A 13,988-nucleotide genomic window follows, 5' to 3' on the forward strand; every position below is an offset into this window, starting at 1 on the left:
CTAGTTTACAAAATAACCGGGCTTAGCAGTGCTAGCCTAAATCACTCAAATGCTTTCTTTTCAGGACTTAAGATAGTGAAAAGAGGAGGATGATCTAAGCCACGTGGGGGATTGTTTCCAAGTATTTGGAAAGCGAAGAATGCAACATGTCACCGAGATCACTGGGACTAAATTAAGATTTTAAAAATAATATGAAAAGAATTTAAAATGATTCTATCACAACATTCATTGGACAGTTTGTCCTGAATCTTTTACTCTGAAATGGCGTTTGAACCCACTCCTTAGTATTGGCAGGACTGGTACGAGAGGAGACTGGAGGGTCGGGGTGCCAAGGGGGCACTTTAACACATGGGCCTGGACACGGACCACGTGTGGAAGCATGCTCTTGAGAAGCAAAAGGAAATGAAACCTGACTATCGGATGATCAGATAGGTAAGGTGGTATTTATGGTGGGAGAACATCCTTCATGTTTGTGAGCTGCCCCAGAACAGCCAACACCGAGCCAGAGCTCAGCTTCACCAAATCCCCTTAGAAGGGAGCTGAACAGAACAGCCCTGTTTGTTCTCTTTGGAAGATTTGGTTTTTTGTTTTTAAAGCCAGCTTTGTTTAATCCCTTGCTTACTTTGAAGCAAGGAGTGAATAGTTCTATCTCAACAACCAAAAACCCCAGAAATCCCAATTTTCCACTGGGAATAAGAAATACGCCTGAACTGTCAAAAGAGAGTCAAATCCTCCAAATTTGCAATTAATTACAAGTTTTCCAAAATATATGGTGTGACTATAAAGAAATGAGATGAACTACTCTGAAGATACGAATACCAATAAATTCAAATTTCATGAACATGTAGGACAATTTTATCTGTGCTTAGAAAGGCTCAGTCAAAACCAATAGGTGTCTATGTCCTTGGAACAACAGACACAATCCGTAAACAGAATAAAAACACTACATTAACTGTTCTTAAGTGGGAATTCTCAGTTCTTGATGTATAAAATACATAGTGTATAACATTTAAGATTTAAAACACAATGAGTGCTTGGGTGACAGTCGGTTAAGCGTCCGACTCTTGGTTTCAGCCCAGGCTGTGATCTCAGGGTCGTGACATTGCGTCCCGCATCAGACTCTGTGCTCAGAGCAGTTTGCTGGGTTGCTTCTCTCCTCCCCTCTCTGCCCCTTCCACTTGTGCTCCTTCTCCCTCTAAAAAAAATTTTTTTTAAATTTAAATACAAACTGCAATAAAGCTGGAAAAAAATTAGAGCCAACATTGATAAAGTGTACACTAGGATGCCAGGTGTCCTCATGAGAGACCCCTTACCTGATCTGCTTCCTCTGACAACCCTGTGAATGCAGTATTATCATTTCACAATAAGGAAACTGAGTCAAGATAGCAGCTTAATGTATGAAGACAAAAGGACTATTGTGAATTTTTTTTTTTTTTTTAAGCAAATCTAGCGTTTCAATCTAAGAGTGTTTACACTTGTGTTGTACCTTGGCTTCCTGAGATGGCTAAAACATTTTTCACTGTGTTCAGTGCTGTGACGAGACTGTAATTCCCTTGCGGGCAGACAAGAACTTCCATGCTTTTGACCATGGACGGACCAGCAAAGGCACATTGAACAGACTTGTTTTTCAGTAAGTGTGAAAACCAGAATGACTCTTAAGAAGGTTGAAAGTGTAAAAACAGTTCTCATTCAAAATAACATACACCAAAAGAATATGAAAATATGCATTTATTACCAACAAAGTAGCATTTCCCACAGCGATTTTTTCCCCCAGTGATACACACGCATACATACACACAGACACACACTATAGTAGGACAAAATTACATTTTCCACATACTAAAGATTCATACTCCAAAGAAAATAAGCACATGTCCAAAATACAATCAGAAAGCAGCAAAAAAATCTTTACTTTTTACTTTGAACACTAAAAATCTGTGAATAGAGACTCTCTCCTTAGGCAAATCAATGAAGATTTTCTCTTTAAATATTTTATTCATCAAATCAGACTTTTACTTGGTGTTTTTACAATTTGTATGTAATTAGAAATCAACCTCTGCAGAAAATATATGAAGTTTTAAGTGGCTGAGAATATCATGTGTTAGGCTTATTTTCTTAAAATGATACATAATTTTTCCTTTACAGCTCAAAATCCAATGTAAAACTAAGTATTTGTCCAATAGAGAAATATAAAATGCTTACAGACAAGGTATGGAGTAATTTCTGGCAAATGCAAACTGAAATGTACTTGACCTTTTTCTTTTGCAAACATGCCTCATCTTCAAGCTCTTGTTTCACACTGAATCATTTTACAGAAATAAGATGACTGGCACTGACTCAGACAATAGACAAATGACAGTAAGCACATATTAGTAAAGATATTTTGGTGGAAATCAAAGTATTAAACAACCAACATTTGGTAACAACATCCTTTTACTAATAGGTTACCAAGTTTTTCGATGTTTACGTGAGTTGTTACACGAGTAAAAATGTTATTTTAAAATATTTTCATAATACATGCATTAAGCTAAGAGGAGAAGGCTCTTTTAAAATTTTTTTCAAGAAAAAATACCTTTTTAAAGAGAAAATGTCCAAGTATATAGACTTATGGATCATTATTTTTTGACCTATTAAGAATATAAATCTCCATGGCTATTTATGAATCTACAAAAGCCAAAGTGAATTCTTCAATTTACTGAAGCTACCAAGTCAAAAAAATAATAATTTTGTCATTTCTGGCACAGATCCAATTCGCTGTCCAGAGATATGTTCTTGGATTAGTCCACTATCTCACAAGCTTTATTTTTTTAAAGAACAGAATTCGTTTTGGCAATGTTAATTAGTATTAACTCAGAGATAAACAAATGATTCTCCCATCTAATTCTTTCCTGCTCAAACAGTTTAAACTAGATTTTTTTTTAAGACAATGGGGTAGGATCAACACTGTTAAGGAAGGACTTAAAAGCTTAGGTTCTAGAAACATGTTTTAAAACAAATCAGTGCTTCCCTCACTCTTGACATAACACTGAGAAATTTCAAATATAAACTGTAGAAACCAGTATATGAAATCTTAAGAAAAAATCTTACTAAAAATAATTATAAAAATGCTTTTAGAAATTGAAGATGTAAAATACAGTTGACTTTAAATAAAAAAACAACCAAAAAAAAAAAAAAAAAACCAAAACCCCAAAACAAACCCCACACATGCTTTACAGGGTTATTCTTTAAAAACCCTTATCACTTGATTTCTTTTCTGTCAATCTTCTGGTTGTTCCTTGCATCATCTAGTGGCCACCTTGTGGCATCATTTCAGAGACGTTCTGCTACCATTTTTGAAGCCCAGTATGTTTTCCCCTAGAGATCCCAATACAATTACAGTGGCAAGTTTTGTAAAATCTTTTCAAAGGCCCATAAAATCCCATTTCCTAGTGGAGATAAGGTAATCCTCTTTAATAGGAAGAAATGAATAGATCTGTCATAAATTATTATTATACATTAGTCTAGACATTTCCATATCAATTTTTAAAAAATTAAATATAACACTGGGAGGAAACTATGATTGACCTGTAGAGTCCGCTTTAGACTCTGAGAGTAATTAAAGTTCCTCTGGAATTAAAGCTCAGAATTACCAGGTCAAGCACACTTCCTGTGACAGGTAACCCCTTCCCCGGTACCTGTGATGTGAATACTAAGTAAGTACCTTTTGCCATGGGAACCCACTGACTTGTGGTCAGAGGGCCAACGACTTAGGAGAAAGTAAGTCTTCAGTTTCTGTTGAACCTATCAGATGAGGTTCCACGGAAAGGCGTTACTATGGTGTCCGTTCATCAACCCTTTGCATTTAACAGCAGGCTTCCAAAAATGACCCATCTCTTAGTCTTAATGAATCTCCTTTTATTCAGGTGAGCCATACTTATAAACAGGATTTAACCAAAAAAATTCCAAAGTTCTTGCCCTTCACTTTTACTGAGAAGGTTGGGTGAATGTGATCCTGCGCCGCCGCCTTTGGAAAGCCTTTAAATTCCATCTGTTAGGTTCCAGCATATGAGGGCCATTGTAGACAAACAACACGGTCATCTTGTCAGAGTAAGGAAGATTTTGCAGGAGCTGTAAGTGTGAAAACAGATGGTCCTATAATGCCATACATTAAGGAGTACAGTTTGCCATACTGACATGTGTCAAGTCAAATGCTATTTCTAACACTAATGACACACCTAGGAGGCTGGCAACTCAACACACACAGCCTCCCACAGTGGTCCTTACTGGAACTGCCACACCTGACGCCTGGCCTGAAGGATCCACACCAGGGCCTGGTCAGCAGTCCCAGGCCAAATTAGATCCTACAATTTCCCAGGCTGACCCTGGAAGTATGTCCTTCAGAATTTTCTGAGGATTCCTACTTTATGTATCCACAAACAGTTCGCGAGCAACTCGAAGGGTCTGTGAAAGCCTGGCAGCCTGCAAGGTGTGTGCCAGAGGGAGGGCTTCGAGGCCAGGGGGTTTGGTAAAGACCAGAGGGCATCTGCTGGACAAAGAAGACAGATGCTACCATTCAATAAAAATGTGCATTTGAGATGGGCTCTCCAGTGAAATTTTTCATGCCTACTGGGTTTAAAAAAAATCTGATAATATTAACAAACATGTCTTTGAGTATCCTGGTCTTACACCTTAGCCACAGCATAAGAGGTCACAAAAGAAAATTTCCTGCTGTCATGGTTCTAGCTCTAGAATGGAAAATTCTCTGTAAGGATAATTGTGTTTTTATCCAAGTTAACTGGAGGAGAGGAGAGGTCAGAGTAACTTAAGTGTTACCCTGCACCCGGGCAGTGCTGTCCCAGACAAATGAGAAGCACCGGACCCCTAGGGTTTGCGTTCTCCTGCCTCTTGTAAAAAGTGCTAAAAGAGGAACTTCTCTAAATGAAGAGTTAAGTGCCAAAAGCAGGGAGGAAATCTTGGTTCCAGAACATAATTCTATGCCTCTTACATTTCTTCTTCCAATAATAAGGTTTCTGATTGAGTATGGCACTGGAACTTGTCCCCTTTATATAAATAATACTGTCATCTTGTTAGTCCTTCTCTGGGAGTGTTTCTGCGCATACTGATCTATCGGGCCATAGTCTGCTCCATGATGAGGCCACCGGGGACTTCTGAGTACAATGAGCGCTCGTAGATGACTTATTACCTACCTTTGGTGTAATAAAGAAGTACTGAGATGTATTTTCTTTACAAGCAGTATTTACAACCATTTCAAACACTCTCCGCTCATTGATCGGGTCCATTCCCTAAACAATGACAATCACAATGAATACATTTAAATCGGTTATAAGCTGCAAGAAAGCCCCAGGAAAAGGAAAAGCACCACACCTGATTGATTTCATCGACGACTCTGAACGGACACCGATTCAGCTCCTGCAGAGCCATCAGGTACAACATGGTGGAGACGCTTCTCTCGCCGCCGCTCTGATGGTGCGGCGTCAGCTCGTGCAGCTGCGTGCTGCTGCGAAACTTGACACGGATTCGAATTCCGTATTTATCGTAGTCCTCCTGTAAAACGGGACAGCGCTGACAGGTTATGGTTGGCTCCAGCAATTTCCTACTGCTATTTGAAAATAGACTGAATAAATGATAAGAAAACAATTTAAATTTAGTGAAAGGAGTTTTGTCTGAATAGACCCGTGAAGATCCCTCAAGGCATGTGGATAAGGACTAGTTCTTTGATACTTTGAGTTTAATCGTAAGGAAGAGTTGGTCGAAGTACCTGCTTTATACAGTAACTGAGAGGCTGGAAGGCGCTAACACGCTTTCAAGTGCTGCGGCACAGGGCCTGGCACGTGGGCAGTTCACTATAAATGATACTTGTTACTACACTCCGTCCCTGCACTGTAAGAGCCCCAGGACTGCAGACGACATCGCTGGGGCAGAATCTCCCATCTCACCAAGTGAGATTAACGCTGGCCATTCATCAGCCAAGGGAAGCAGTCGTGGGGCAAGGCTCCTGAGGCACTACCCTGCTCTCTAGCCACGCACGTAGCGTACATGCAGAACTGCATACAAGCTGAAATACAAAGATGTTAAGATGTGAAGGAAAAGGATCTTTTATTGTCTTCACTTCTGTCCTAAGGGAAAAAAAAACTTAGTGGGGAAATTTTTTGACATACACAAAACTAGAGAGAACACTAAAATAAGCTCAGCGTCAACTGCGCGCAGCACAGGACCACTCCGGTGTCAGCTCTGGCTCTCCCCTCTCATCTTCAGTGACCTTAAAGCAAAGCCCAGGTTCGTCACTTTACACATTTCTGAATGGAAATTATTTTACCTACCCTTTGCAATGCATTAACTCACAGCTCAAGGAATTACTAACAAATTTCCAAATATTTTCATTTCTGGGTACTCTTAAAATCTTGATTAAAAAAAGGAAACCACTGATACTGTATTTCAGTGACGTTTGCCGATCTCTTTAGGACTCTTCTGCTGGGGACAGTGGTAGATTTCTAAAGCAAATCATTCACAGCTGAATAACCATTACCTATCTATAGTTTTAGTAAAGCATTAGGGACTTGTCTCAAATGCCCCGCCACCCCCAAAAAGCGATGGGCTCCTAGAGGTGGTGTTTTCCTTCCTCTGGACAATTTTTTAGGAAGCATACTTCAGAATAAGCAACTGTCCATACTGTTAGCATCTAATTACAATCACTTCAGGAAACATTTCAAATGCGGCGTTACCTCGTTTTCTGTATGTAGATCGACTTCTCCAGCACACTGCATGGAACTGAAAAAATTGCTGAATTTTTCATTAATTTTTTCCACGAGCTCCTTTAAAGGATTAAGCCACCTTTCTTTTACCTGCGAATCAATTATAAAAGCACAATTTAAAGGCTGACTGCATTGACAGAAGATTGTCCACAAAACCATTTCAGTACCAACCGAGTCATGAGAACACACACACTGCATCTGTTCTCAGAAGCCTGTCGTTTCAGGCTGCATTACTCCACACTCCCATACGATACACGGTAAGCATGTGATAGAGAGAAAAGGTAAAGGTTAAATAATTACCTGTGAAATGCTTTCCCTGTATTTCTCCAGTTCAACTTTCTTTATCTTTAGTTCCTCAGTTAATTGCTCTATTTCTTCTTCTCTTTTTGTGTATTCTTGAACGACCTGGCAGGGAAAAAAAGCATTTAAGATAAATCTACCAAAGGATAACATCACAGGAAATTTTGCATCAATTAGAGCACTAACAGAAAATGCCAATTGTGTTGCATTGTTTGTATGCCATTAATTAATGTTCTTCTACTGAACGGGTTTTTTATCCTTGAAAAAATACACTGCAGTATTTCAGGTTAGCCCAACGATTCTTTTTATAAAGGAAAGGCACAGAACAGTGTGTTCCTTAGGAAGAGTCTATTTAAAATTCTAATAGATTCAGAATCTGGCATTTAAAGCACATTGTTCCTGCTGTCTAGCTTATTATTACCAAGAGCTCTAGTACAGAGTGGGAGGCGAGTACTGGAGGGAAGGGTGCGCGCGTGCGCGGTGTGCATGGGGAGGGGGTGGCTGTGCTTGAGGCAGGCAGTAAGAAAAGAGGCCTACCGTAGGATTCAGTCCCGTGAAACAAGAGGCTCTTGATCTTTCTTCAGTTAACAAAGCATCAATTTCATCCAATGTGTTTGGAAGATCCTGGAAAGCCTAAAGAAGAAGAAGAAAATGGTCTGTAATTACAAATAGTCTAGCAAAAGCAGTTTAACTTGAACAGTTAAATATTCTGCTGAGTAAGTACTACGTGTTCAACAGCATGCTAGCACACAAGGAATCAAAGGAATTAAACAGGGTTTTTTTTTGCCTTCAAAAAGCTTACACTTAGTAACAGTGGAAAACACCTTAAGACTGAGTATTGGTGTTGAGTATTAAAGTAAGCAGTTCTACCCTACAGGCTATGGGATTTACAGAAGGGAAATATCAGTTCATGCTAGAGGAGCTACAGAGAGTTAAGAGAATTGAGAGGCCTCACTTTCCCAGAAGTCTGTGGGCCTTTAAGCAAGAAGCGGAGGGAAAGCAAGGCAGAGGGGAAACAGGAGCTTGGAAAAAAGAAAGCGCTGCATACCATGGGGGGTGAGGAGTTGTGTCCATTTGGAATGGTGGGTACTTGCTGAATTGGTAGAATGGGTCCAGAATATGTGGGGCATTGAAAGAGAGCAAGAAGTTAGAACTTTATACTGTACTTACGAAGAATGACAAAAGCATCTTAAGAATCCAATTACTTTGACAGAATTTCACGGTAGCACAGCTGACCCTCAAACAACAGGGTTAGGGGGACTGAGCCCCACTGTGTCGTCAAAAACGCATGTATAACTAACTTTTGACGCCCCCAAAACGTAGCTACTGATAGCTACTGCTGACTGGAAGCCTTCCCGAGAACATCAGCAGTGAGGTAACATGTATTTTGTATGTTACGTATTTTACATACTGTACTCATACAGTAAGCTAGAGAAAAGGAAATGTTACCAAGGAAAACATAAAAGAAAATATATTGATAGCACTGTATTTGTTGAAAAAAAAATTCACAATGCAGTTCAAACCCGTGTTGGTCGAGGGTCAGCCGTACTACCTTCTGAGTCCAGGTCCTAGAACCAAGTCAGAACAGACACCTTTTTATCTGGGAGGAAAGCAGAACACGGATTTGCCGACACAACCTGCATAGTTAATACAACACGAGGTACAAAATCAATCTTGAAACTCTGAAAAAGATCCTGCAATACGACATGACTCTAACGTTTTAATCGTTGTCTTCTATCTGTTCAGAAAGCAGTTCAGCTTCTACAGGCCCTCAGATAAGACGTGTCCGTTGCTGACTGACTTGTCCACTGAGCTCTCCCTGTGCTTGAACATGCTCTCGGCATCTTCAGTGAATCCCCAGTGCGCGTCTTCCGTTGAAGATGGTCCAGGAGAAATCTTCGTGTCACCTGCCCTCCCCACCACTCTGAGCCCATCTATTTCTCCTTCAATCTTCTTCGTCTCAGTCCACGGCAGAACCCAGGGGCTGGTTCTCTCTTTCACCCCTTCCCTCTAATCTGTTAGCCAGTCCTGCTGACGGTCTCAAAAAGATCCTCATATTGGCCAACTCCCCCCCCCAACCCCAGTACTGCTTCAGGCCCCTCTTCTCTCCGGCCTGGTCCAAAGCGATCATCTTCTCAAGGGTCTCCTTGCTTTCATTCTTCTGTCCCTGCTGGATTCCCCACCAGGCCGTCAGCACGTGCTACACGCTCAGCCAGCCCCATCAGTCCTCTTGACAATCTTCCAGTGGGTTCTGTCTCCACATACAACCTATGCTCCTTCTGCTCTGATTTCCACCGTCCTTCGTGCCCGGATGATCCTGTCTGGGCCAGACTGAGTATTTCTTCCTTCACGTGAGACATGCCCTGTGTACTTCTGCCCCCGGGGCTCTGTATGCAGTGACTAGCTCTGCCTGGAAAACTTTTCCTTCAAACTCTCACTTGACTAATTTCTTCTCTCCATTCAGGAATCCTCCATAATTCTATCTTCTCGAAGGAGATTTCCCTGGCACTATCCTCTTACCTTGTTTTGTTTTTCTTCTTAGCACCTCTTGATAAGACGACATGGTCTCTGTTTTTTAATTTATCTGCCCCTCCCTCCAGACTAGAATATAAACTTTAATAGAGAAGTATCTGTCTTGTTCAGTGCCTGAACATTCATAATATATGAATTATCTTCTAATTTTTTTTCAAAAACAATACAACTTATCAAGGATAGAACCATATTATTCTCTGAAAGAAAAAAACATTACAGATATCTACTATTATTTATTTTATGACAATTCCATGTACTTGGGAGAAGTTCTAATATATTTTTAGAAATAAGAGCCACTCGATTTGTCTTATATATGTTCCTACTAAATCCCTACTATGTACCTAAAATAGAACCACCCTTCAGGGTATCTGTGTCTGATATAATAGAGTAAGATCTTTGAGGATTTAAAAATTTAATCCAAACTTTTTTTTCAGACATATCATTAGCTATTGAAAGAGATTAGACATTAACTACTGAAATAGGGAAATACACATTTTATTATCTATTGAAATTAAAATAAAATACTTCCTCTAAAAATTCATTTTCTAGTTTCTTCTTTTATTTTGACATTCAAAGGTGGTATGTTAGGCAAGGTACAATCCCTACTAACACTTGGGGTCATAGGGCCACATAATTAATAAGGCAGCATCTCCTTTTACTAACCAAACAGAATGTCAGCACAGAAAATAAAAAGGAAAGGAGGAAAGCCTCTGTTCTCCTTTTCGTACCAACAGATGTTAGCCCCAGAGATCTGGGTCTCCTCAAACCCTAAATAAACACCCTATTTTCCAGAAAGACATTTTCACTTTGCCTTTTTAAATAAATACCACTTCTATTTACCATTTCTTATACACCAATTGCCAATGCTATGTTTCCATAAAAAAATTACACTCCACTTGACCCTACCTCTTAAAGGTAGGTTAGGAAAAAAAGCCTTTTATGGGAAGAATGAACATTCTGGAACTGGTAACTGGGTAAGGGGCTACCTGTGCTTTAGTAGCGTTAGGACTAAGCCAGGACTGACGGATGCTCAAGTTTGAATACAGTAAAGAAAATCCATAAGCACAATTACTTCACATACAAACTCAGTTTAAAAACAGGGGAAATCGGCTGTTTCTTTCAGCATATTTTGTTTCTCAGGGCCGTTACAACGCCTCACACACTGAAGCTGACAGAGAACGTAGCAGCACGTGACCCTGCAGCCTTATACACTTGTGATACTTACTGTCTGGTATTCTTGAGGAACCGTCTGCTCCGCACCCAGGTTGCATACTTGCCTAGCTCTCTTCATCAGCTCCTTGCACTTCTGCAGTAACCTCTGTCGACTCTCATCCAGCTCAATGAAATGTTGCTATTGCGAGAAAAAGAAGTTTTGATAATTTGTAGGTTACCGTTATGTCAGAAGACTACGTCATTAAACCACATTAGAGGCGTACTTTGCGGACCCTGTGGATTTAGTCCCAGAGCACCTCAATAAAGGAACCATCGCCGTAAAGCATGTGCAGTGAATGTTTTAGTTTCCTAGTGTGTGTGAAGGTCACATTTACTATGCTGTAGTCTAGTAAGTGTGCAATAGCATTATGTCTTAAAAAAATGTACACACCTCACTTAAAAAATACTTCATTGCTAAAAAATGCTAACCACCACCATGTGAGCTTTCAGCAAAGCCACTCACGGATCACAGGTCACCATAATAGACATAATAATGGGATATTATACCAGATCTTAAGTATAGTCAAGTGAAGAGTAACAGAATGAGGTATGCCTGTACATCAACAACTGAATTTTAAGAAGCACATCATCTAAAAGCCATACCTCAAAAATCATGACCAAGATTAGAAAGTTTAAATTTGAACTTACACTTTGAAATATTATCAGCATATCATATGACATTAATCCTTAAGAGCTCTGAAATTCATCTTTTTTTTTTTTTAAGATTTATTTATTGAGGGGGAGAGAGAGAGAGAAAGAGAGTAAGCACACACACACAGGAAGAAGGAGAAGCAGACTCCCCACTGAGATCCCAGGATTCTGGGATCATAACCTGAGCCGGAGGCAGATGCTTATCCAACTGAGCCACCCAGGTGCCCCCTGAGCTTTGAAATTTAAATTTGCTTTTTTCTGAAAAGTTTAACTTAGTTATATATATATAATTATATTCTAATACAATTTGAAACACATAGTACATAGGCTTCCTATCTGAAAACTGAGCACATGAATGTGAAGAGAACCTTTAAATAGTGTTTGGTAGTTGTCCTGGTGCCTTTCATATAGTTATCATTTATTCATGGACCCATTCATTCCTTCACCAGATAATTACTGAGAATCCATTAAATGTCAGTATTTTATTATGCACTGAACACAGAAAGGTGAAAAAGGAGAAAGACACACAAAATTATTATCATTAGAGAAACAGCTCTACTGTTCACGGAAAGCTATGTGCTGTGTGCTTCACACATGATTCCCTTCTCACAGTACTGTACAAGGATATTATTCCCCATTTTGCACGTTAAGAAAAGAAATGAAGCCTCTCGTCCAAACTCACACACTTAGTTGCAGGCTGTCAGGATTCACATCCACGCCTGCTTCTAGAACTCATGCTCTTTTCCTTACAGCACCATGCCCCTCGGAGAGAGCTGGAGAGAAAAGCAAAGCCAGAGGTGTGGGGCCAGGGGTCGGGGGTGGCAGAGGCAAACAGGAAAGAAGGCCAGAGTGGTCACAGAAGCCAGGACAGGGGAATGGTTTTCAAGAACAGGTAAGCAACTACGAAAGAGGAAGTAGCAGAATGCAGTCCCAGGACAGCTGATTAGAAATGTAAAGGCAGAGAAGCCTCCTTAGAGGCTTAGTTAGGGAACAAGAAATCTACCATAGTTGGAGGAGAGGGAAGATTGGAAAAAATCAGTGATAAAGTAGACAAGAGCCCGATGGCAAGTTTCATGGGTAATGAGGAGGGCATCATGGAATGCCTTCTGGGGGCCAAGCTTGTTAGAACCACTACCTTGTATGTTAATTAATCTAATCCTCATTATAATCTTTGAGTATGTATTATCTTCTTTACACGTGGCTCAGAGATCTTAGGAACCTTGCTCAAGGTTACAAAAATACCAAGTGAACAGGTTCCTAAGAAAACAGGTCTGGCTTGCTCTTCCCATGAAGCCTCCAACTTCAGTCTGCACAAAAAATACCAAAGGGGTGTGCGAGGGGAATGGTAAATACTGTCAATCAGTACCGGTGCCCAGCGACATGGCAGATTTATTAAGATCTCTCCGGGCAGAGACCTGGACATGTACATTATTAAGGTCCTCAGGTCACTTTGATGTACACAGGTTTCACAGCAAATGACCTAACCCAACACACACACACAAAGTCAAAGGAATATGTCCTGGACTGAACTGCAGATACAAAGCCGGCCTGATCCGAACACGTGTCAGGACAGTTCCCTGAACCTGAGACACAGGAAGGAAAACGTTGAAGACTCCCTGCCACACCTGCTTTGCTCTCAGGGCCAAGTACACTGAGGCAGCTGTCAAGGGGGGCCAGGGAGAAACTTCTAGAGTCTTCCATTCCCGCTTCATACTCCTCTGGGCCTTGCCAAAACAAAGCACATGTGGGCCTCTGGACTCGGGAGGACAAAACCTCATCCAACATTGCCTTCCACTGAGTGGCAGAGGTCCAATCAAGTATTTATCAGAGAAAGCCATTCTTTATGTACATGTTTGTGACCTAACTCTTCACAGGGTGCATGCGCAACACCCCCTACCGGCCCCCACCACCATCCATAATCCTATAACCCCAACCATAATTCTTGCTGAGTTTCCCTGCTCGGGGTGGGGAGGGCAGGTAAAGAGCAGGAAGAAGAGAAGCAAACCATGATCCAAGATAATGTTGTAAAGTCAGACTCGCGAAAAAGGCTTTATTAACAATTCTGCTTAGAGTCTATCCTTTAAACAGGTAATGGACAACAGAAACTTTTCATCTGTGGGAGACCTAAGAGGAGAAAAAGGCAAATTTGCAAACTATGCCCCACCAACATCTCAGAAAGGACTACTCTGTGGGTACATATTCTGAAAGAATAAGTATCATCTTTTCTCGGAAATTCTGAGAAAGTTCAATGGTCCTGAAAGGCGTATAATGACATTGAACGAGGAAAACCTTCTCTAAGAGGGCCCTCTAGTGGAATAAATTGGAATGCGTCACAGAATTTCTTACCAAATACAAAAAGCATACTACCCCTAAAATTTATAATAAAGTATTCTATTTAACAATATTGAGTCAAAATGAAAATGATATTCTGTATGAAAGAAATGTCAGTTCTAAGTAGCATTAACTTTTACTAAAACACTAGTTGTAAATAAAAACAGTATTTTAATTTTCCTTTGATATAAATAAGCCTCAAATTTCATA

At 40.3% G+C, this 13,988-nt stretch overlaps 1 protein-coding gene across 3 annotated transcripts in view; it reads right to left on the reverse strand.

The window, feature by feature from the left end:
• Positions 1–1,710: 1,710 nt before the first annotated feature.
• The window catches only part of SMC5 (structural maintenance of chromosomes 5), a 95,436-nt gene continuing 83,158 nt past the window's right edge, over positions 1,711–13,988 (reverse strand). The window contains exons 18-25 of one of the 3 annotated variants that reach the window (XM_032306540.1): positions 10,810–10,935; positions 8,101–8,145; positions 7,590–7,685; positions 7,053–7,157; positions 6,723–6,842; positions 5,365–5,544; positions 5,187–5,282; positions 1,711–4,107 (exon numbers count right to left, since the gene is read on the reverse strand). In XM_032306540.1, the coding sequence (XP_032162431.1) occupies positions 3,964–4,107; positions 5,187–5,282; positions 5,365–5,544; positions 6,723–6,842; positions 7,053–7,157; positions 7,590–7,685; positions 8,101–8,145; positions 10,810–10,935 (912 nt within the window). In that variant the 3' untranslated portion in view covers positions 1,711–3,963. The remainder of the gene's footprint in view (positions 4,108–5,186; positions 5,283–5,364; positions 5,545–6,722; positions 6,843–7,052; positions 7,158–7,589; positions 7,686–8,100; positions 8,146–10,809; positions 10,936–13,988) is intronic. The other 2 variants (XM_032306542.1, XM_032306543.1) reach the window with 2 other exon arrangements.

This window comes from Mustela erminea, chromosome 12 (assembly GCF_009829155.1).
Source record: "Mustela erminea isolate mMusErm1 chromosome 12, mMusErm1.Pri, whole genome shotgun sequence".
NCBI classification, from domain to species: Eukaryota; Metazoa; Chordata; class Mammalia; order Carnivora; family Mustelidae; genus Mustela; species Mustela erminea.